This window comes from Macaca mulatta, chromosome 7 (genome assembly GCF_049350105.2).
Source record: "Macaca mulatta isolate MMU2019108-1 chromosome 7, T2T-MMU8v2.0, whole genome shotgun sequence".
NCBI classification, from domain to species: Eukaryota; Metazoa; Chordata; class Mammalia; order Primates; family Cercopithecidae; genus Macaca; species Macaca mulatta.
The window spans coordinates 28750745-28776325 of NC_133412.1; the positions used below are offsets into that span (position 1 = coordinate 28750745).

At 36.3% G+C, this 25581-nt stretch overlaps 1 protein-coding gene across 14 annotated transcripts in view; it reads right to left on the minus strand.

The window, feature by feature from the left end:
* Nucleotides 1-1395: 1395 nt before the first annotated feature.
* DMXL2 (Dmx like 2) overlaps nucleotides 1396-25581 on the minus strand; it is a 173291-nt gene continuing 149105 nt past the window's right edge. For 4 of the 14 annotated variants that reach the window (XM_015142245.3, XM_015142244.3, XM_077939405.1 and 1 more), the window contains 16 exons: nucleotides 24525-24703; nucleotides 19426-19553; nucleotides 18798-18883; nucleotides 17913-18114; nucleotides 16663-16780; nucleotides 12951-13013; nucleotides 12073-12159; nucleotides 11870-11991; nucleotides 10673-10811; nucleotides 9654-9714; nucleotides 9411-9538; nucleotides 8505-8582; nucleotides 7051-7142; nucleotides 5177-5229; nucleotides 3715-3932; nucleotides 1396-2808 (listed from right to left, as the gene is read on the minus strand). In XM_015142245.3, the coding sequence (XP_014997731.1) occupies nucleotides 2599-2808; nucleotides 3715-3932; nucleotides 5177-5229; nucleotides 7051-7142; nucleotides 8505-8582; nucleotides 9411-9538; nucleotides 9654-9714; nucleotides 10673-10811; nucleotides 11870-11991; nucleotides 12073-12159; nucleotides 12951-13013; nucleotides 16663-16780; nucleotides 17913-18114; nucleotides 18798-18883; nucleotides 19426-19553; nucleotides 24525-24703 (1964 nt within the window). In that variant the 3' untranslated portion in view covers nucleotides 1396-2598. Of the gene's footprint in view, nucleotides 2809-3714; nucleotides 3933-5176; nucleotides 5230-7050; nucleotides 7143-8504; nucleotides 8583-9410; nucleotides 9539-9653; nucleotides 9715-10672; nucleotides 10812-11869; nucleotides 11992-12072; nucleotides 12160-12950; nucleotides 13014-15622; nucleotides 15942-16653; nucleotides 16781-17912; nucleotides 18115-18797; nucleotides 18884-19425; nucleotides 19554-24524; nucleotides 24704-25581 lie in introns of those variants that run through there. The other 10 variants (XM_015142247.3, XM_015142246.3, XM_077939407.1 and 7 more) reach the window with 5 other exon arrangements.

Genomic DNA, 25581 nt, shown 5'->3' on the forward strand with positions numbered 1-25581 from the left:
AATACAATTAATATACAGTAATAAAAGCTATGTGAATATGGTCTCTCCCTCTCTCAATTTCTTATTGTACTGTACTCACCGATTTTCAGACCATGGCTAACCACAGGTAACTGAAACCACGGAAAGCAAAGCCACAGATAAGGCGGGCCTGCTGAATTCCTAGCTTTGTGTGACTAGATTGTTACCTCTAATCCCTTTCAATGGCTATTGTCCTGGGTGCCAGTAGTTTGCTCATACACATACACTGATCCCCTTTTCAGCTCAAATATTGAGGACGATCTTGATGTGGTTTGACTGTGTCTGCACCCAATTTCATCTTGAATTGTAGCTCCCATAATCCCCAAGTGTTGTGTGAGGGACTCAGTGGGAGGTAACTGAATCACGAGGGCAGATTCTTCCCATGCTGTTCTCGTGATAGTAAGTCTCACCAGATCTGATGATTTTTATAAAGTGCAGTTTCCCTGAACATGCTTTCTTACCTGCCACCATGTAAGATGTGCCTTTGGTCCTCCTTTTCCTTCTGCCATGATTGTGAGGTCTCCTCAACCATGTGGAACTATGAGTCCATTAAATCTCTTTCCTTTATAAATTACCTAGTCTCAAGTATGTCCTTATAGCAGTGTGAGAACAGACTAACACAGACCTTCTGTGCACCTCTCCCTATGCAGCTCTGTTGCCTTTGGCCTGCAAACTCTAGCCACATTCTATTCCCCAGACTTGCAGTTCTATCTTGGCAACTTGGAGAGACCATTAAGCTCTGCCTGGGTTCTCTTCCTGCCTGTGGCCTAGAAACTTTCTCAAGGTGGTAAGTTGGGACAATTAAAATGCTCACCTCTCAGGGATCAGTCACTCCCTACCTGATGCTTAATGCCTTGAGAACCATTGTTTATATATTTTGTGTTCTTTTTTTCTTTTAGTTGTTTCAAGCTAGAAGGTGAATCTGGAGTCTCTTACTGCTTTTATCTGACAGAGAAAGTTCTCTTCCCTTTTTTCTGAAAGCTCCTTTGAGCCAGTTTTCCTTTAGGCATTGAGATGTCTCTCACAAGCTCATTTTCCTGACTGTTCTTGTCAATGGGCATATTCTGACCTCCCTTACTTAGGAGCAAGCAAAGAGCCAAGACTCCAAATCTGTCTGGAGAAGGTATAGTGAGGTTAGCTCTTGCCCAACTAAATCTCAACATTGTGTGCTTTCTCTGTCTGGCTCTCCACTGTATCCCATTTCCTAGAATGGCTTTGGTATATAAGGTATTCAGTAAATACTTACGAATGAATAAACTGCCTAATGGCTTGCAAAGTCTCTAACAGTTAAAACATTTTATCCAATTAAAAATCTCAACTGTCAAAAACAGTATCAAAGAATGCCAGAGCAGTCTTTTTAAACAGATCAAACTAAAATAAAACTCTAACAAATAACATTTATTTTTCTTTTACATACATATTTCACAACCTGAACATCACATCATCTTCAGAGAAAGTTACTTTTATGCCATTGTATTTACTATTTACCACACAGGCATTAAACATTCTCATTAACATAAGACAATTTGCTGGTAAACATTTAAACACACAGACATTAGTTTCAGTATATCAACATATTTTTGGTCATAACCAAGGAAATACATCAAAGTAATGACAACATTGGCTAATATTTTACAAGCAAATATTTAACTCTGCATAGTTTATACAATAGGCTGTGGCAATAAATAATATCACCAATCTCATCAACTATTAACTGGCCACAAGAAGCCTAACATTCATTTTAATTATGGTATGAAATGCTCTATTGGTGTAGTTTCAACATATCCTTAAATGTTGTGGGTGTTTAACTTTGAATACACGAAAAGAAAACGTACTAAACTGGACTAAGAAGGTGTGTTTGGTTAACTACAAATATGTCATGTTCACATAGTACATTCCTAACATGAAGGCAAATATTTAAATAGAAAAACTAGCAGTCCAAAAAATGTAAATGTGCAAATTGTGAGGAAAACATTGCATTTAAATTTGCACTCATTTGCAAGTTACAGTACTAGCTCAGTATAAACACTAACAGGAAAAATATTCAGCAGGAAAGAATGGAAATAATCTCTCCCAGCAGAGAACTGGTCACCACGCACTGCTCCACAGCTAAGAAAGTTTTCCTGGTGGTCTAGCGCTCCTAACACCTTATGATTATCCTTCATTCAAAAGAGGAGGAGACTGCAGGCATGCTTCAGTCAGTGGTAAGAACAGGAAGAAAAACCCGAATCAGCAACATTTTCTTCCTTAATTTGGTATAAACGTCCTTTTCATTATTTCAAGTTACTAATTTGCTAATCTCAAATGTTTTCTGAATCAGGTTTGCTAAATGCTGTAAAGAATAGCTATCCTTCATACAATACTAGGTTTTATTTTTTTTAGTATGTCAGCATAATAAGGTACATGCACATTCATTCCACCAACCTGTATAGATAATACTCAGCTTGGGTCATATTCGAATTCTACACAGAGATTCTCTGTTTTCAATGTTAACTGCTTAGAAAGCAGAATTGCCTAGTGATTACTGTACTGTGCCTTTTAATTGAAATGGATATAAAAATAAAACCCCAATCTTTAAATCTATAGAATGTCAAGAATTCTGTTAGGGATGTTAAAAGCATTGGGCAAAACCCTGGTTTTCAGCGTGCCATCTGCACCACAGGAGAAGATCCGATTGCCCTGGATGATGTCAATCTGCATGACTCCGGCCCCAATGTTTCGAAATATGGACTGCTTAGCATGTTCACTTTTAAATGAATGAATTAGGCCATGGCCTGTCAATCTCCAAACCTGGTACAAAACAAAGAGTTAAAAATACATTACGAAAAGACCAAAAGCAAAAACATGGCCCTTCTGCTCCCTTGGTCCAAGTGATCTCACTAAAGCCCAACCTTCCCACCCACTGCCTCTTTCCTAAGAGCTTATCTCAGTGGGAAATAATATCACTCCCACGATGCATTTACTGTCCTCCTTTCACATTTTTCTTCACATCCTCTCATAGTTTCATGTTAACCATATGTAGCCCGTCTCTAATTCAATTAACTATTTGAGTTAATTCGGTTAAATGTGTTCCTCATGCTGAGCTAGGCCCTAAGACTATGTAAAAGTAGTGTGGTACAGACAGTCCCCTACTTACGATGGTGTGACTTAAGACTTTTTGACTTTATGACAGTGTGAAAGCAATACGCATTCAGTATGCTCCTTGGCTTATCCTGATGTTAGTCTCAGTAAACTCACAGTAAATTGAAAATATTAAGTTGAAAGTATGTTTTTCAACCTAACGATATTTTTAACTTAGAATGGGTTTGTCGGGACGTACTCCCACTGTAAGTCAAGGAGCATCTGCGCTAGCTCACTTAATGGAAATGCCACCTCCGCCACACACAAGAGTACTGAAGGAGAGAGGAGAAGCTTCTAAGAAGCCAAACTAATGTCATCAAAAATTTTCATGTATTAAACTCATACACTTTACTCAAAATAGAATGCTTTAAAGCTTTCTAATGACCTAAGTCCAAAGAGTTTGATAATCTCATTGACCAGAACAGTTTAGAAAGAACCATACAGAAGCATAGGGAGGCGGTAGAGTGTTGAGACATTTGGTATCTCCACGAAGCTTTATTTCAAAGAATGTGGAGTTTTTGTTTTTTCTCTTTCCAATCAGTCTTTAGCACATTCCAACCTCTTGTACTGACTCACCTTTATGTTACCTTCTGCTGAACCTGTGGTAAAATATTCCTCATAGGGATCCAGGGCCAGAGCCTTAATAGCTGAGTCATGGGCCTGGAATGTGTGAATGAGCTGCCTTTGCCTGATGTCAAAAATGCAGACATGTCCTTTCCTACCCCCCGAGATCAGGAGTTGCTGTTTGGGTGCATATTGAAGTACTGTGGCACCATGATCATGGCATGTGAAACCTGAAGAAGAAAAACGTCAGAGACTTTCTCAAAACAATTTATCTTGGTAACTATGATGTCTAAATCCACATTTAAATACAGAAATTACTGATGCATTTTTCATTCTAAGGAACAATTTATTGTTTTGTAAGTCACTGAATTTCTGTAATCATATGATTAAAGAAAAACGTTAAGCAATATCAGAACAAATCTTTTATCCATAATCTCAATGTGAAATGAACACAGAGAGAAAAAGAAAGTTTAAACCTTAAGCCCTAAGTGATACTGCCTCATAAAAAGTATACAGAACAGCAGAGACCAAGCTTCTCAGAGTTGGTGAGTATTAACCCAACCAAGTGCTGTACCGTACATGTTCTCTCATCACAACACCACGATGAGGAAATGTGTGAATGTTTTCAGTTACAAGTTAAGAAATTATCCTTCCCAGGAGTATTTGCATTTTAATATGATTAAGGATTCAAATTAACATGTAGAAAATCTGTAAGCAATGTTAACCACTGTTCACAGAATTCTGCAATAAAATTGAGAAGTAACGACATCTTTCAAAATGCATATCAGTGTATTAAAAGACTGAGAATCTTTCTGTAAAACAATTTACTTCATTTAACTAAACTTACTTGAGCATGGAGCACTTTTTGGGTGGTACTATGTGGAAGACAGAGTTAGGACACTAATTTGGCAAGTACTGTCTTAAAGGAATATTTAAATGGCACTATTTACATTTCTAGTCATTATCATAAGGTTAACCTTTGTTTTATTTTATGGTTAGGGCCAGGTGTGATGGCTCATGCCCCTAATCCCAGTACTTAGGGAGGCAGAGGTGGGAGGATAGCTTGAGCCTAGGAGCTTGAGACCTGTCAGAGCAATACAGTGAGACCTTGCTCTCCACAAAAAGGAAAAAAAAGACAAAATGTATTTTATGATTAGGTTCAATTCTTTAAAATATGCTCTTTTCTATTAAGCTCAATGAATACTTTGCAACTAATCTCTTAAATAGCCTTGTTAGTAGTACCACTATCCATACCATATTTTCTGAATAGAATACAATATAAAGACTATTTTGGATTTCTGAGACCATATATCTTTAACTCAGCAAGAAAGCCAGATATGCTAATTAAGTATTTCTCCATTTTCAACCTGACAATAAACACTCACTGGATTCACTAATTAAAACAAGAAAGCATTCCTTCATGGTGTATTATTCCTTCATGGTATATTTTTAAAAATCATAGACCTTAACTCACCATGAATGAGGCTGTTTCCGGGTGATATTAATGTGTCCCAGAGGCAAACATTTCTTTTAAAGAAACACAATAACAAAAATATATCATAAACAATTGTTCTAAGTCATCACCAGGGACAACCTGTCTTTCAATCAAATATTTTGCTTATTCATATCTTTTTTGTTCACTCACACCTATAGAGACTAGTGATTCCCAACTAGGATGGGGGTAGGGACAAACTCCACCCCATCTCCTTTCCATTATCACTCCAGGAAACTTTCCATTATCACTCCAGGAAACTGACTTCCTGAGTATAAGGAATGCTTTTATATCCCCAGGTGGTAGCCACTGTAGGGAAACGAGATGTTTTTCCTGGGCACGTGTTGCTAATGAAAACTATGTGAGGTCAAAATAAATGTTGAGAATGATGGGGACAGTGTCAAATGCCTGTTAGTCCCTGAATCCTCTCTCACCTTATACAAAAATCAACACAAGATGGATCAAACTTAAATCTAACACCTGAAACCATAAAAATTCTAGAAGATAACATCGAAAACACTAGACATTGACTTAAGACAAAGAATTCATGACCAAGAACCCAAAGGCAAATGCAACAAAAATAAATAGGACCTAATTAAAATAAAAAGCTTCTGCACAGCAACAGTAAACAGGCAACCTGCAGAGTGGGAGAAAATACAATGCATATATCTGACAAGGGACTAATATCTAGAATTTACAAGGAACTTAACAAAAAAATCCCATCAAAAGTGAGCAAAGGACATGAATAGACAATTCTCAAAATACAAATGGGCAACAAACATGAAAAAAGGCTTAAAACCACTAATTACCAGGAAAATGCAAATTAAAACTCCAATACGATACTACCTTATTCCTGCAAGAATGGCCATAATTAAAAAACCAAAAAATAGATATTGGCATGGAGGTGGTGAAAAGGGGACACTTCACTGCTGTGGGAATGTAAACTAGTACAACCACTATGAAAAACAGTATATGGAGATTCCTTAAAGAATTATAAGTGGAACTACCATTCAATCCAGCAATCCTACTACTGGGTATCTACCCAGAAGAAAAGAAGTCATTATATGAAAAAGACACTTGCACACTCCTGTTTATAGCAGCACAATTCACAACTGCAAAACTACGGAACCAACCTAAATGTCCATCAACCAACAAGTGGAAAAAGAAAATGTGGTACATATATACCATGGAATACTTCATAAAAAGGAATGAAATAATCACATATGCAGCAACCTGGATGGAGTTAGAGACCATTATTCTAAGTGAAATAACTCAGGAATGGAAAATCATGTGTCATATGTTCTCACTTATAAGTGGGAGATAAGCTATGAAGATGCAAAGGATCAGAATGATATATAATGGACTCTGGGGACTTGGGAGGGGTGGGAGGAGGGTGAGGGATAAAAGACTACACATTGGGTACAGTGTACACTGCTCAGGTGATGGGCGTACCAGAATCTCAGCAATTGCCACTGAAGAACTTATCCATGTAACTAAACACCACCTATTCCCCCAAACCTCCTACAATAAAATAAAAATGTTGAAAATGATGGTGACAGTATCAGATGCTTGTTAGTCCTGGAGAAACTAACAGTGTTAACAGTAGTAGTTTTAAAAAGACTGAATAGCTTTAAAATAAAAATTACACATATTAGGAATAACTTTCATTTTTGCTTTTCTCCTTTTGGTAAGAAAAAACACTCTGAAATAAGAATTATGTAACAAAGTTTTTTTTTTTTTTTTTTTTTTTTTTAATGCCTAGAGTGGAAAAATCCTACCAATAGAAATCCATACTTTTAGCAAGAATACTTTTCTAACATTTTTATATTTCTTGCTTTGCTTTTCTGTCAACCTACCTATTGTCATTGGAGTGTCCAGATGTGGCAACTAGACTTGAAGAGGTAATAAATGCAAAGTCACTTGTGGCTTTACTGTGGCACTGCCAACTCTACGAAAAACAAAGTGCAACTGATGTTATTTTATCATCAGATAAAATTTGATACAGTACTAACATAGTCTGCTTATAACTATATGCATGAGCTAAGAACAGTTTTTAAAAACTCAGTCTAGAATAAAAGAATAAGCGATAGTATAAGGGTTAACCATGTGTATATTTGGCTACTGTCCAATAATTTTTAATAACTGGAGTTGGTAAAAACAGAATTAGAGGTCGTGTTTTTTAGATTATGTAAGAATAGGACATCAAAGTACATGAACCTACCTAAGCCCTGTCAATTTTAGTGCTAATGATCTCAAATATATGTAATAAGCTTTAATAATAAGCCACAAAGGAAATGCTTACAGACCCAACTAGTCTTAGGACGTCAAGGTATTTTAAAATATATAATGCATGCTTTTCTGTCTGGAATTAGAGTGGTGCAGATCTGACTGAAGACAAAAGTATAAATTCAAGATTACTTCCATTTCTGCATAGACAAGGTACAGTCTATAGTGTACTAACTTAAGAGAAATATCTTATACACATAATTAAGAACATATCTATAGTTTAGAAAACTTGTTTAAAGTATCTGGGTAATCTATCTGGTCCCAAGTGGTTCAAGGCTTCCTGAACCTCCCTGCATATATGTGAAGCCTGAAGTTTCACACAAGACAGTGTCACCTTCCACCCTCTCCCGTGTTCCCTTCCCCCACCGTATCTCCATCAGGTAAAGATCTACTTGTCTTCATCACCAAGTATTTTGTAGTCCAATTTGGATTAATAAGGTGGCTCACTGGGATTGGCTATTTTATAATCTGGTAAGCACAATTCTGGAACAAATTGGAATAGATGTTTGGAACCTGATTCTTTTTTTGAGATGAAGTCTCACTCTATTGCCCAAGTTGGAGCGCAGTGGCACAATCTCGGCTCACTGCAACCTCCGCCTCCTGGATTCAAGTGATTCTCCTGCCTCAGCCTCCCAAGGTGCTGGGATTACAGGCATGAGCCACCGCACCCGGCAGAACCTGATTCTTAATGATAGAATTTTATGGTGTGTATATTAAGAAGATAGAGTTTTCAAAATGGATAAAAGTATAATAAAAAACCCCAAGTTGTACCATATACAGGGAAAGCCCCAGAAATTTTTAAAATATGACTGCACTTCAAGGTGAAAAGCAAGGGTTTTTGTTTTTCAGGTCATTTCAGTCTAAAACTAGGGTAAGGATGGGTGCTGCTGTTAGACTGGGATTGCTGAACAAGATCATCCTTTTCCCAGTAGGACCACCAATGAGATTCACTGTCTGAAACGGGCACTTCATGAACAAACAAAGTGTTGTCTATATGCTCCCTGGGAACATTAGTGATACTTACCATATAAGGTTTAGGATTTGATGCAGTTTGGTTAACTTGCCAGATACTCAGAAAACCCTCTCCATCCGCAACACCACACTGTAAGAACAGTATAACTACTAAACACATGTTCTTAGCATCCACAGCAAAGGTAAAAACATGGAAAGATGATTCACTAAGGCCCTACTAAACAAATATTCTGCCCCTAACTATGTTTCTGTTGCTGTCATTCCCAAAAAGTCCAAGTGCTAAAAAATTCCTTGTCACTTTTTTTTTCTTTGAGACAGGGTTTCACTCTGTTACCCAGGCTGGAGTGCAGTAGTGCAATTATAGCTTACTATAACCTCAAACTCCTGGGTTCAAGGGATCCTCCAGGCTCAACCTTCTGAGTAGCTAGGACTAGGCACATGCCTGGGCTAATTTTTAAAAATTTTGTAGGGATGCGGCCTCCCTTTGTTGTTCAGGTTGCCTCAAATGCTGGAGTTCAAGCAATCCTCCTGCCTTGGCCTCCTAAAGTGTTGTAATTACAGGTGTGAAAAACTGTGCCTGGCCCTTCCGTCACTTCTTAACTGCTTACCTGTTTCACTGTTTTCCTCTAACCTCTCACTGATGAAATTTAGTAAGAAACTAGGTTTCTCTCAAGAACTTGACTGTGCTTATAGGAATCACCAACACACTCAACAGAGGCAGTTTTTTTACTCTCACAGTATATTTAGTATCTTTAAATAGATGATCAATCCATACTAAATTTTGTAGATTTTTGCTTCTATTGGAAGAAAAGAGAGTATATGAATAGACACCAAAAAACTGCCTGCTCAGTTTAAATCCAGGGTCAATGAATTCATTTTTCAATGTACTTTTATCACTTACTCCTAAATATCCACAATTATTTTCAGATGAATTTAGCAGAAACCCCCAGAAACTAACCTTGTTGCCTTGTGAATTAAAATATAATCTAGTAACTCTTGCATTGCCAGCTTGACGAAAGCAGACAAGTTGCTGAGGTCGCGTCCATTCAAACATTCGTACACTGCCGTCCTGAGCACCTGTAAGATCTGAAACACAAGAGAAAAAGCAGGAAATAGGAAATTAAAGAGTTCCAATATTCTCTATTCTATAAATCAACCTCCAAATGAGGACAGTTACAATTATTAGGTCATAAATACTTACAGTATTGATGGACTGGGTGTGAAGTCATTCTCTTAACATTATGTAGATTCCTTTTCATAAGCTTTAAAAGAAAATTTAAAAAGTTTTATTTTGTGTATTCAGAAGAGATGAGGAAGGATATGCTTCAGGATAAATTCTGACATTTATTCTCTTATGCCCTGCTTATTTCTGAGATAAAGCCTGTTATGGATGTTCTGAACCACTACATAGAACAACTGTCTGGAGAGGCTGAGGACACAGACACTTGCTGGTACAGCCCTGGCCTGTGAGGTTACCAAGGAGCTTCATCTCATAATAAAGGAACTCTTCCTCAAGTGCTCCTCCCTGAGGACATTCAGGAGCACCTCCAGATGCTTCAGAGCAGAACATGAGAATGGGACCCCTCCAGCTACAGTGACAAGAACGTTACTGACGTGCTTTCAAACACTTAGAAGTAGACATGAATTCCCCTTTAACTTTGCTTTACCATTTTGTATCTGTTTATTCATCTATAAAATGGTAATGGAGCATAATAATAGCACCTACCACCTAGGATTGTTGTGAGAAAAAGCATGCATCTGGCACTAAGAAGGTCGTATGAGGCCAGTGAGCTGGCTCATGCCTGTAATCCTAGCACCCTGGGAGGCTGAAGCGGGTAGATCAGTTGAGCCCAGGAGTTCGAGACCAGCCTGGACAACATGGTGAAATGCCATCCCTACAAAAAATACAAAAATTAGCCAGGCGTGCTGGCATGCACCTGTAGTCCCAGCTACTTGGGAGGTTGAGACAGAAGGATCAATTGAGCCCAGGAGGTCAAGGCTGCAGTGAGCCGAGATTGCACCACTGCACTCCAGCCTGGGCAACAGAGCTAGACCCTGTCTCCAAATAAAAAAGCCACAATAAATGTCAGCTGTCATTACCATGGCCTATCTACTGGTATTTGTCCCTGAACTTTAGGATCATTCCTATGTCAAAGTGATTCCAACTGATTTTTCAGAGAGTCCAAATCCAGAAATGATACCTATAAGTAAATAACATACCACACTAGCTCCAGTGCTAGTCTGTCCACTGCCCAGCCATGGCAGAGATGAAGGTGGATGCACCTGACTTGCTGAATAGGATGTTGCACTAGGTTGATAAAGAGTTGTAGTGGAACCACGATAATCAACATCATCTGAACTGTGAAAAACATTCATGTGTTACTGTGAAAGTTCCCTTTTCTCTTAACACAAATTCCAACGAAAAAGCTTTTTATGTACCCATAGGACAATCTTTATTTTAAAAACTAAATTAAGTAGCCATAAGAAAAACTTAGGTACAAGTCCTAATCGCCAATTTTAATACTGGTTAACTTTTTTCCCTTTTGGCAAAATATAAATTTAGTCTAATGTTGTTTGGGGACAACTTTATTGCTGTACAAGTTGAAACAAATGTTTGTTGTATTTAATATAGATTTGTTTTTATCTATGGAAAAAATATATATTCTCTTCAAGTACAGATATCTCAGTATCAAATTAACACCTTTAAAGAAATTTGAGTTTAAAGATTTCTTGGAGTAAGATATATAAAATGTGAAAGTAATTTTTGTGATGGATTGTATCATAGTACCGGGTTATATCTACTCTGAAATGTGATATTAAATCCTAGTTATATCACATACTAACAAAAAAATTCAACAAAACAAGGAGAGAAACTATCATGGCACCATCCTCAAGCACATACAATTTCTAAGAGTCTGGAGAAAAGCAAGAGGGAGGGCAAACCATGAAGGAGAAACCTCAAAATAGGTAAGAATGGCAAAACACTCTTGGTGCAGTGTCCAAAGCTTTAATGAAAAGTGAAGCCGTCTATATTTTTATCTGTTTAAAAAAGGGTATGCTTATTAGGTGGTAAGAAACTCTGCAAAATTACTCAGTAAATGTGACTCAGTGTAATTAACACACTTATGTATACTGTTTTAATTATCCAGATCAAATTAATTTACTGAATATCATGAAACCAAGTGTCAGGGATTATCCTGATTGAAATACTATCAATAGTGTAGGGTTTAATGGAAGAAGTATAATTTATTCAGTTAATGTAGGCAAAGACTTTCATTGGCAGCTAAACCAATTTGTCACCTACTCAAATGAAGAGAGAGATACATGTATACCTTTTGAAATAATTCAAATCATGTGCATAACCATTTAGTGGGTACTTCTTACAGAAAACTATATGTAAAAGTGACTATGAGACACCTTTTGGATTCTCTGTCATATTCTTCTCCGATCCATATATATGACTGACAGGCCAGTAGAGAAGTAACATCAAGTTCTTGAACATCATGTGTTGAAGCCAAAACAATTTCATTACAATTTGCCTATAAAGCAAAGGCAGAGTCAATGATTTAAGCAATTTCACTGAAGAGAAATACATTGTTTATAATGATGATAGCTTTTACCTTATTAACAGAAAATGCCATGATCATATCAGATTCCTTATGAATGACTTTCGCTTTTCCACCTGGATAGCCCAGATCAGCTTCAACCTAGAAAACATTAATCAGCAGTTTTAGTTGCGGCAGCACAGCTCTATTTAGAGTTATGCACATCCCATAAGATTTGAAAGCACGATAAGAAGAAAATGTAGCAGCAGCAGCGATAAAAAAGGGTAAGAGTAACTTTAATGTGTTGAAAACTAGCTTTGGAAAATTTGCTTAAATTCTCTGATGTCCTGTAATCACCCCAATTTCCATTGTGATGGTAAGATACTGATTAATTATAAAAGATGGCTAATATATTTTTATTAGTAATTTATACAGTAATGTCTCTCTTAGCTCTTCCAAAAGTGCATATTCTGCAATAAGAATGTGCATACATTAAGAGGCACAGAGTGGAGTAAAAACCATAGAAAAACCAAAAAGAAACCACCTTTTGAAGTAAGGGTGATGAGACAGAAATAAGGAAAAGTTGGAAAGAGGGATAGTTTGAAAGGAATAAAAGAGACTGATGAGAGGAAGGTGCAATGGCTTAGGGTTTGTGATGACAAGGAAAGAAAAGGCAGAATCGAGAAGGAAAGATGAAACAGCCATGCTTAAAACAGAAAATGTGACAGAAGTGAAGATGGAATAGGGAGCAAGAAAGACAAGAACCAAGGGCAAGACAGAGCAAGCCAGATAGAGTGAGGCATCTCCTCCCCTGTACCACTGAAGTGGTATGCGAGTACTACGAGTTCTCTGAGTAGTTAGCCAGTTGGGCAGGTCATGGTTAGTATCAGAGATGAGACGTTAGCTCCTTGAACTTTAAAGAATGAGCTAAATACAAGATCTTGGAATACTACCTTGATGTGGCAATCTTCTGCTACGCAGTTTTGGTTGACCTGCTCCACATGTTCTTCTATAGACTAAATACCACCACACCGTCACAAACACAAAACACATGCATGGAATGAAATTATAAAGACAGTGAAATATTTCAAGCTGAAATGGCCACTCCACCACTTAAAGATGATGAAAATGAATTTGCAAAATCAAGAAATTAAACTGAATAAAACAGTCATCAAATAAACACAACACAAAGCCAAAAGAGCAAAATTAATGTAACTATTACATATACACAAGAACATAAAAGCTATTTCAAAATAAAAATTAGTTATCTGTATACAGTTTTAAGAAATTTAAGTTACATAACTGGTAATCTAAAAAATTAAAGCCCACTTGTATAAGCAGATACACAAGATGCTATATAAATTCCGGCCCTATAGGGGTGGATTTCAAATATAAATTAAAATATTTATTTCTAAACATAGATTCAAAATACTGATAATTATTTCACTCTTATAAGGAATATGACTAATCACATGATTTTTCTCTAAGTAAATAAATGTTTAATAAAATCAGACATGGAAAAGAAATCACTCAGTGATTTGCTCCCAGGTTAATGTGGGGTCCTAAGGATGGCTGTAATCGGTAGTCATACTTCTGCTCTGCTGTGGAAACTCTGAAGGTTTGATCAGAGAAACAAACTCTTCCTCATACCTTTTCAGGTGACTGCCTCCCTTTCATTATGAAGGGCCATTCAAAATTTCTGACCGTGCCTCCAGGGACTCCCCTATGGCTGCTGTGGCTGATAAAGATGTATCCAAGAACACTTCCAAGGAATAGTCAATGTGTGGCACGGCTAACTCAGTGAAGGCCAAACTGCTGGAGAATCTATTTGTCTTAACTAGCCAAATGCACCAATCTGTTTCCCAAACACTTGTTTTGTGAAATATTTTTCTTTGATATCTTCAGTGAGTAAAAGATCTTATTCTTATAAATGTATCTATAACTTCATTTCTCAGGGATTTTTTTAAAATGCATCCAGCATTTTTAGGATTAACCTGCCAATTTTATTGGTCAATTTTCTGAATTTGCCAAATTTAGTGATTACCAAAATTCTATTTGACAATTTTAAAGATTTAAGCACTCTTACTGGATTGGGTAGAGTTTTAATAACTTTTGCATATTTCTGAAGCTAGCGACAAGTTTTTATTTTGTCCAGCAGCATTAACATTTTATTCATAATTTTTTTCTTAATGAAAACACCTTTTTTTCAGATCTGTGCTATTCAAAACAGCAATCACTAACCATACGTAACTATTTAGATTAATTGTAACCATTTAGATTAAAATTTAAAATTGTTTCTCAGTCACACTAGCCACACTTCAAGTACTCAGTAACCACATGTGGCTGGTGACTACTATGTTGGACTATGCAGATACAGATTTCCATCATCACAGGAAGTTCTATGGGACAGTACCAGACAAGACAGTAATTCCATTGTTTTAAAATTAAAAAGGTACATGATAAAAATTCTTCCATCCTAACTCCCAGTTGCTTATATAGCACTTTAAGAAACATTCCATTTATCTCTGTCCTACTTCCCTGTTCGTGGGACCACTGCTGGAAGAAAAATAGAAGAGAACACACAGAGACTAAGGGGTGGAGAGGGGGAGAATTAGTTAAGGAAGAAGCAAACTAGTGGGGAAGGGCAAAACAAGAATGGGAGGGTCCAAGAAACCCAGACACCTGGCTTCCCACAGCACTCTACACTCTGGTAAGTCAACCAATCAAGCTGCTATCAACTTTACCAATATTTAAAACATACTTGTGATCAATCTTTAATTTTAATCATTTGAAGAATAAAACACTCAGAAAATTGATCACTCAATGAACTGGTTTTCTGTGAATAACAGAGCCCCTAATTGACCAGAAATCTTATTAAGACAGGGTCTCACTTTGTTAGCCAGGCTGGAGTGCAGTGGTGTGTGATCTCAGCTCACTACAACCTCCACCTCCCGGGCTCAAGCAATCCTCCTACCTCAGCCCTGCAAGTAGCTAGGATTACAAGCATACACCATCACACCTGGATAATTGTTTTGTATTTTTTGTAGAGACAGGGTTTCACCATGTTGCCCAGGCTAGTCTCAAACTCCTGAACTCAGGAGATCCCACGCCTAGTGCTAGGATTACAGGTGTGAGCCACTGTGCCTGGCTACAATCTTTTATTTCAAATCACTATCTTAGATTCTTATATCTTAGTTTATGGAATTTGGACTCAGGATCACTATAGGAAATGCTATACATAGTGGTTTAAATGAAAGAGGCAAATAATTTGCCTCTGATTTCCCTAACAAAGCTCACATCAGTAATTTCAATGCCATAAGGGTCTTTTGTTATGAAAAAGCTTATAACTAGGACTCAAAAGGTCTCTACAGTTCATTCTTCTACTTCCTCATTTAAGTACATAATTTTTTAATCCACAGAGAAAACAAATGACTGTTCATAAGGGTTGACCACAATTACCATTCAGGTAAGTGGGAAAAAGAACAAGTATGGTAGATTTCACTGCCCTAGGCATGAGGAAAAACTGAGAAGCAGTTTTATACTTTTAATCTTGGGAAACTGAGCCATATGGACTCTCTCTGTTTTCACTTTTCTAAGTAAAATATAATTCATTTCTTCTCATTGATTGTGTTTGCAAAATCTTTTTTTTTTTTTTTTTTTTTTTTTGAGACGGAGTTTGGCTCTTGTTACCCAGGCTGGAGTGCAATGGCACGATCTTAGCTCACCGCAACCTCTGCCTCCCGGGTTCAAGCAATTCTCTTACCTCAGCCTCCCAAGTAGCTGGGATTACAGGCATTCGCCACCACGCCCAGCTAATCTTTTGTATTTTTAGTAGAGATGGGGTTTCTCCATGTTGGTAATGCTGGTCACGAACTCCTGACTTCAGGTGATCTGCCTGCCTCAGCCTCCCGAAGTGCTGGGATTACAGACGTGAGCCGCCATGCCTGGCCATGTTTGCCAAATTTTTAATTGCATCAGACACTCAACTCTGAACACTCTTCAAACTGCTCCATTACCTCATTAAATAGCCAAACAGACTGAAATGCTCATATAAAAGGTCCTACTTTTATAAGGAAGAGGTCATCTGCCAATCTCCCAAGCTGCTGGTTCTTCTTGAACCATGTCTGCTATTACATTTGTATTAACTTAAAAATAATCATGCAATGCAGAACCTCTGCCTTGCTTTGTAAGAGCAATCTTCCTTCATCTTGTATTTGCTATTTCTGTAGTTTATTCTCTCACAAAAGTATCCTGAATGTGTTGCTTCAAATCTTCATTCTGTTCATTTCTAAGTGCTAAATAAATAAAATGCCTTTAAAGGGCTATTTTATATTTTAAACACATATTTGGAGAATATTATAGAGTAAGTTTATATATAAAATTCCTCAAACCATCCATCACAATGTTTATTACATGTAAAAACCTGATGACAAATACTATAAAGTACCAACTTTCACTTGAATATATGTAATTTATCAAAGTACCTATGTTGCTTCATTGCTATGAAATGAAAATTATAAGGTTTTATCTTAAAACTAGTTCACGGTAGTTTAGTGAACTTTGACTATTACCCAACCAGAAAGAAAATTTCAGAATAAATCGAGCACTGATTTCCTTAGAAATGTTAAAGAAAAATTACAATAGAAAATATTTTTCTCAAAATACCTCACTCTGCTTTCTTTTCTTAGTGAAAATATATCTAATAAATGTCTCTTGAAGGACTTCTTGTTTAACAAGGAAATGCCAAAGTCGTTTGACTGGAAATGCAGAAGAATCCCGGGACCTATTAAAAAAAATTAACATATCACACTATTTTAGTCTATAGAAAATATGTTTATATTTGTAGATATTTATTTTTAAAACCTTCACAATCTATTGCAAAGAAGACACAGCATTAAGCTCAACAAGACTGTACAGTTTACTTTTAATGTTTAGTTCTCCTAAAAATCATTTCATCTAGCAACTAATTCTCTAATCACACTAAATGAACCAGTTAAGCTGACAAATTATTATTCTCTTTTTAAATTATACTTTATGTTGGTTCTCTTGGTTAAAGCATATCGGCAATGAACATAAGTCATAGATATCAATTCTAACAGCCTAACAAGCTAAAAAGCTTTGTTCTTTTAACCTTATTTTAATAGTAAATACTATTAATCAGGGTCCACTATCTCAAAAAAAAAAAAAAAAGCATGCTGCTTATCAAAAGGGACGTACATGGGCAGGCAGAAGATCAAAACATCAGTTAAAAACCTGTAATGTGTTTACTGTTAAATTACTGACAAAAGCCAGAAGCACCTTATTTGCATATATAGATTGTTAGAAAAAAAATTCTGTAAGAGTTCTGACAATAAGAACACACATATGCCGTGTGCAGTGGTGCATGCCTGTAATCCCAGCACTTTGGGAGGCCAAGCTGGGGGACTGCTTGAGCCCAGGAGTTTGAGACCAGCGTGGGCAACATGGTGAAACCCCGTCTCTACAAAAAACACAAAAAAAATTAGCCAGGTGCAATGGCACTCGCCACTAGTTCCAGCTACTCGGGAGGCAGAGGTGAAAGGATGGGTTAACCAGGAAGTTGAGGCTGCAGTGAGCTGAGATTGCACCACTGCACTCCATCCTAGGAGACAGAGTGAGACCCTGTCTCAAAAAAACAAACAAAAAACCAAAAAACACCACACCAGAAATTAATAAAGAATTTTTCCTTTATGTAAATGGAATGTCCATGAATTATAGATAATACTGGGAAAAAAATTCTATTCAAATTTCTGATATTTTTCTTAGGGTATTCTGCTAAAAATAGGACTGCAGGTTCAAAATTATGAATGTTTTAAAGTATATTGGCATATTTAGCCAAACTGTCTTCCAGAAAAGTTAAGCTATACTCTTTATCAGCATTATAAGAGCTTTCTTACTTGAATGGGGTATTTTCAGGTTCTAGCATTGCTTTATTTCGAAGAATAGCTGGTCCAGCTCCCACTGAAAGGTCAGTTGGGTATGTGTTGATATAGTTAGCGGGTGGACCTTCAAACTGATCCATTTTCTCTTGCAAGATCTGTTCCCAGTTCTCCAAGTTTTTAATCACAGCAATACCTAATGGTGATGTAACAGGCAGCTCTACAAGGTGACAGAACACGTTATTTATTTTAATAAAAAATACTGATTATCATCCAAATATTTATAGAATCTGAATTCTGAGACAAAACCTCTGAAAATACAAATAAATCTGGAAATGTTAAGGTAATACAGTTTAGATTCTTAATGCTTTAAACAAAACAGAAGTGGGTTTCTGCTCTTTGTCCATCTTCTGTGTAGAGTGATTCTTGATATAAACTAAAGTATTAGACTGAAGCCAGGTGTGGTGGCTCACACCTGTAATCTCAGCACTTTCGGAGGCCAAGGCAGGTGGATCGTTTGAGCCCAGGAGTTCAAGACCAGCCTGGGTAACGTGGTGAAACCTTTTCTCTACAAAAAATACAAAAATTAGCCCAGCACGGTGGCACATCTATAGTCCCAGCTACTCAGGAGACTGAGGTGGGAGGATGGCTTGAGCCTACGAGGCAGAGTTGGCAGTGAGCTGTGATTGTACCACTGCAATACAGCCTGGGCAACAGAGCAAGACTCTATCTAAAAAACTAAAAATAAAGTCACAGATTGGAGCCTAAAATAAACAAGACTTTATAAAATATCTAATGCACTGTTTTTAAGTGCCAAAGGACCTTTTATATAGATTCTGTAAAGAGAAACTTGACGGCAATTTATTATAATTAATAACATTAATTTTTAAATTCCAAACTCACCAGAGAATTCCAGTCCAGCAATAGGAAAGAAATTCTTGACATTGTGAAGTGCTAGCTTAACCATTGTCAAATGTAGAAGAGCCCAGCTGTTCAAGAAGGAGCAAAAAAGTCTTTAAGTGAAAAATAAAATCATGGGAGAAACAGAGTGGTGTTCCCTGCCAACTGTTTAGCCCACTCTCCAACCAGAAAAAAGCTGTCATTGAAATTTACTATGCAAAAATGACAGCTTTGTGGTCACTGAATATAAAAAACTTGCAATACCATATTACACTTGCTGAAAATTACCTCATGGAAAAAGATTTACCACATAGTCACATGGAACCTAATAGTATACCAATAAATTATATATTAAATTCTAATAGTATATCCATGAGTTACATATTTTTTCCTCACTAAAAATGCTTGTGTTTGCATTCTCCATGAAAGCTAGTCTTTGGAGGTGGAGAAAATATTATGGAGAAATTGACCTCAAAGGTGCAGAATTTATTACCTGGAAACGTAAGTCATTTCTTATATAAATTCAGGATAATAATGTTATTTAAAATTAATAACACTGGGATTTTCTACAAAAAGAAAAGCCAAAAAAAAAAAAAAAAAAAGAAAGAAAGAAAAGAAAAGTCTTATTTACCTATAGGAATTTGGATCTTGGTGCTCCTGTATTTGTGTATCTGAAAAAAAGGCATCATCTTCCTCATCACTATGAATGCTTTCATCAGAATCATATATAACACCACTATCGGACAAAGGAAGAAATGGCTGCAATAAAAGATAAAGTTATTTTTTTAAGATTATAATTTTATAAACATATAAAATATATTTTAACTATATAATTTATGTATTATATATTTAATATAGAAAATGTTTTTAATATATAATTATTTTTGCTCTAACATAAAAGTAAACATTTTAAATGGTGTCAGCATAAGCAAAAATTTTCTTTCGCAGATGTTGCTACATTTACAAAAGTCAAGATGACTAGGTAAAACTCTCAGACTCAGTAACTGAATAGCTAGATATGAAATGTGTTTAAAATCAATAGTTTTCTTCTTGTAGATCAGCAATAAAAAAGTTAGAAAAGTCTAAAGAAATACAAAAGGACAACTGTGAAAGCTGTGAGACAGCTTTGTGAAGGAAATTATAAACTTTTATAAAATTATATGATGGGAAGGACTGAAATGTGTAAAAACTGTAATTCTTTGTACGTTAATTTACATAGGCTTTAAATAATTTCAATAAAAATCCCCCTGGGAATTTCTCTTCCTATTTTGGAACTTTAAAATGATTCTGAAGTTCTTAGAGAAGAAAAAATAGATGAGATCAGCTGGGGAATTTTTTTTAAATAAAAAAATCCCATTTTTTTTTTTAGTGGATATTAAACTAAGTAAGAAAAATGTAGTCTAGCAATTGATACAAAAATATAATGCAAAAATCATATACGTGTAAGAATTTAATCTGATAAACATCTTAAGTCAGCGGGAGAAAAGGAAGGATTATTTAATGAATAATAATGGAACAACTAGTTAGCTAAGTGTGGGGATGGGAGATGAAGTCTGATCCAGTCTGTTCCTCACTTTATTTTAGATAAATAAGAGAATTAAAAGTTAAGGAGGAGGAGAAAGAGAAAGAACAGGAGGAAACAGAGAAGGAAGGTAAAATAAATGTAAACATTTATTAGTGGAAAAGACATCTGCTTAAAAATAATGTAATCAATAAGGAAATGTATAGATAGATCTAAGTTTTAAACTTTTTAAAATTTCTGTGCATGGTAAACTTTTTAAAACTTCAAATGCATAATAAACAAAATTTTAAAGCAAATAAACTAGAAAAAGTTTAACAAGATAAATTAATATCCCTAGATAAATAAAGTATCCATAAAAAGGAAAAACGCCATAATCTCAATAGATAATTTAGGTAAGAATATGAACAGTCAATACCTCAAACTGGAAAATCAAATGGCAATAAGATCATTAAAATTTTAATGTCACTAACAGAAAATACAAATCATTTAATCTATCAAATTAACAAAAATGAAAAAGGAATACTTAATGCTAATAAGGGAGTAAGGTCAGATGCATCCTCTCACTATTCTCAAGAGAGTACAAATTAGTAATGTGGAAAATAATCTGACAATACGTATTAAAAGCCTTATTTAAGTTTATAACGTTTGACCTAGTACTTCTTTTTTTTTTTTTTTTTTTTTTTTTGAGACGGAGTCTCTCTCTGTCACCCAGGCTGGAGTGCAGTGGTGCGATCTCGGCTCACTGCCAGTTCCACCTCCCAGGTTCACGCCATTCTTCTGCATCAGCCTCCCGAGTAGCTGGGACTACAGGCGCCCACCACCACACCCAGCTAATTTTTTGTATTTTTAGTAGAGATGGGGTTTCACCGTGTTAGCCAGGATGGTCTTGATCTCCCGACCTCGTGATCCACCCACCTCGGCCTCCCAAAGTGTTGGGATTACAGGTGTGAGCCACCATACCAGCCTGACCTAGTACTTCTTAAGGAAATAATCTGCTCATGAACAAGACGTATCTTAAAAGATACTGTTCTTGGCATTATAAACATCAAATCGCTAATTAGGTAAACTACAGTGTATTCATCAAAGTGAAAAGTTACATGGTCACTATAATTGATGCTTATCTAGAAGCAATGATCAACCAAGTGAGAGTGAGCACCCCAGCATCTGACTGTAATTTCTAAATATAATTTCTCACAAAAAGGAACCAGGTTATTTAAAAAAAAAAAAAAAAGCTTGTTCTCAGTCACGGGCAGGAAATACACATGATTAGCCTAGAATAAAACTAGAAAGCAGACAAACTCAAACACTAGTGGAATAATCTCAAAAAGATTTGGAGCCAACTGTGGAAAAGGCTCTCACTGGCAAAGATGGATAATCTGAGGCCCCATGAGAAAAATAACTGCAATGGATTAAAACATATAACATATGTTTAAATCTGTAAGCTCATAACAAAAATGAAAGCGAAACAAAACTCACTGGCCTTCTCTGAAGGATGCTTGGGAACCAACTCATCATTTTGAAAACTGGTACACAAAAGCAAAGAATAAAGCATTTATCATGTCTTTCCAACTCAAAATGTACTTCAGGGTAACTGAATAGGTTGATGAAGAGACATTCCAGCAAATAGATGAAAAATCAATGACAGGATTTTATCATCATAATTTAAAACTTTCACTGAAATAATAAATGTAGGCAAAGATCAACTAAAATCATAAAAAGCTTCCTGACAGAAATATACAAAACCACCAATGAAGTTAATCCTGCACTCCCTCTTCCTATCCAATCAGAATGAAATTGGATTTAACTTTCACTTTACAAGATTCAGAGGAACAAAATATGGTGATGCCATTGGCAAAATCCGTTGAAAAATTCTAAACGTCAAAATTCTTTCAGGGCAAACAAAAAAGGTGGGAGTTAAGTTTAAAAAAAAAAAAAAAAAGAGAGAGAGAGAGAAACGGAGGTGGAGCCTATAGATTAAAAGAGACTGAAGATGTAGCAACCACTTGCAAGGTATCAATTGTATTTTAGATCCTGATTTGAACAAATAAACTATATAAAAACATTTAAGATGCAATTGGTGAAATGTGAATACTGTCTGAATATGTGATAATATTAAAGAATTGTGAGTGTGCTTCAGTGGGTGTAACATTACTGTAGATCTGTTTAAAATCCTCTTTTTTTCAAAAACAAATACTGAAATATTTTTGAATGAAATTTCATGGTGGATTTGCTTCCAAACAATCAAGTAGTGGGGTGAGGTATAAAATGAAACAAGACTGTCCATGAATAGATAATTTTTGAAGCTACATGATGGTAGATAAAAGATTCATATGCCATTACCTCTCCTTTTGTGTATGTTGGAAGCTTTCTACACTAAAATTTTAAAAATGATAGCTATATAAGTTTTTAATGGTATAAAAACTGTTTACCTTAATGTTAACAGAAAAAAACTACATATACTGATCCAATTATATACCTTTTTTAATCTGAGGAAAAAAGATTAGAAGTAAATTGGCCAAAACGGTAACAGTTATCTTTGCATAGATGAGTGTTATTTCCCTTCTTTATAATATTTTGCATTTTCCAAATTTTCAAAATATGTATCAGGAGGAAACATTTTTGAAAAACAAAAATTAATTTAGCACATTACCATTTACAAATCTTAACGTTGTTATCACTCACATTAATGATGCAATGAGCTTTCATTCATGGCAAATAAAAAGTTTAAAAAGGTAGGAGTGGGAACTGCCTATACATTTTTAAGAGTACTTTATTACTTCCCTGGTTTATTAGCTAAATACAATTAAGTGCAACTCAATTGGCAGCCTTAAGGGATAGGCCAGAATGACTCTGGAAGTATAACTTGGACCCTGATAGAGTGTAAACCTGGAAATCTGCACTCACAATGTGCCTAACCCCGTAGTTCTCAAACTTTAGCACACATTAGAACCATCTGGAGAGCTTGTTAAGACACAGATTGTTGTTTCTCACTCCCAGAGTTTCTGATTGAGGGGTCTGAGGGAGGACCCAAGAATTTGCAATTCAAACAAGGTCCCAAGCAATGCTGATGCTGCTGGTTCTGAGACCACACTTTGAGACCCACTGACATAACCAAAGTCTTTTTTTTTTTTTTTTTTTTGAGACACTGTCTCAGTCCGACACCCAGGCTGGCGTGCAGTGGCACAATCATGGCTCACTGCAACCTTGACCTCCTGCGCTCAAGCAATCCTCTCACCTCAGCCTTTCAAACAGCCAGGACTACAGGCACATACCACTGCACCTATGTTTTTAAATTTTTTTGGTAGAGACATGGTCTGTGTTGTCCAGGCTGGTCTCAAACTCCTGGATGTAAGCATCCTTCTACCTTGGCCTCCCAAAGTGCTGAGGTTACAGGTATGAGCCACTGCACCTGGCCTCAAAGTCTTTAGATAACAAAACAAAGCTTCTAAACTCACGTTGAAAGACTTTTTAAGGATCAGCTTCTTAGCATACAAAAAACGGAATGGGACCAGCACCTCAATAACTCTGAGATCTAATAAAAATCTAAAAATGGGAAGAGGCATCACTCTGGAGATGTATTCCCTAATATGTACGCACAGCAAGGTGACAACAGAGTTAACACATGTAAAGAGGGAAACATACCAATAGAAGGAGAATCATGAGCTCAAAAAGCAAAGTGCAGAAAAGCAAATATTAGCATGCACCCACGATGGTATAAAATGGGGCTATACCAGATCTAGTCACCATGAGTATTCTGATCCCCTGAGAAGTTTCCTTTGCTCTGGGAAAACAGAGATGTATCATGGGGCCTCATCATGGCCTGATAAAACCCTCAAATGTCCATCCATCTCCTTCTATTCTAATCCCATGCTTACCAAGGGAGCCACTGATAATTAGAAGGCAGGTGCCTAGATGATAGCTACAAGTATTCCAGTCACTAGAAAAAGATAGTGCTGATTATATAATAACCTGACTTCTGATTTATACCCAACTCCCATGTGATTTTAAGTTGTCTCCTACATCATCAAGTAACTGATCATCCTTAAATTTACTATGACTATTCAGTTTCTGGACTTAATAAATTAAATGTCTGAACTATGGTGATTCAATCCAAAAGCTACCCCATCATTCCTATGTGAGACACATGCAAGAGTTAATAAAACAGATGATACACTTATCTTATAGCTTGCATTCCTCACACTCCTTACCTTTGCAACAAAATAATCCCACATACTAAGTTCAGGAGGAATAAATTTTTCTTTGTAAGATGGTCTTTCTGCAGGCACCGGTGGTGGGGTAGCATCTTTTACAGGCCTTCCAGGGACAAGCATTCGCATGTTAAATCTCCTACGGTGTTTATCTATGTCTTCAGAAAGGACAGGAGGTGCTAAATGAAGACAGAAGGAAAAAAAATCTAGCATTCATTTTCCATTGTTAATTGATAGAGTTAAGCTTTCTTTTTATCCTACTCTTGCCATGTTTTGGTCTAGACTAAATTACTTATTCCTGTGCTTCTAAACTTTTCTAGTTACTGAATCAGCTTTCCAGCAGTCAAGGCAGAGATGCAGATGGAGATAAAGCATTAAAGCATATCTTGCCATGTGCTCCATAAAATACGGATTAAAGTAATTCTATATAAAATATACTAAATAAGTGGTATATTCAATAAATATTAAAGTGACTGACTGATTACCCCTGGCTATGAGGTTCAAGAAAGATTCACTGACTATGTAGAATTTAATAGTGTGCCTTAAAAGAAGGGCGAAAGTTCAATGGGAAAATGGAAAAGGGCAACATAAACAAATAATCAAAGGTTTGGGTAAATGAGGAGTCAATTATTTTTGGTAGACAGGAGTTATGGAGGGAAGTAATATCGACAACAAAGTCCAGAGTTAGGTTAGGACAAGTCTGTGGCTATGAAGCTGGGAACTTGTGTTTTGGGCAGTTCTCACTAACACTTCTTAAGCTTTAGTCACACAATGAAGTATGGCTTGTCTGATCAATTAGAGAAGATGATGGAAGATGACATAAGAACGGCCTGCACTAATATGGTGGGTGGTAAAAAGTAGAAGGGTTGCATATGAGTGATACACAAAAGAAATAGCAAAAGGATTCAGGAATTGGATATGAGAGGGCGAGAAAGTAGAAGTTAACCTGCTCCTCTCCTAAACCTCCCCATCACAGAAAATAATTTTATCTCAACTCTTCTGTCTTCCCTACCCCACACAATTCATCAACAAATCATTGGCTCTAACCTCAAACTAT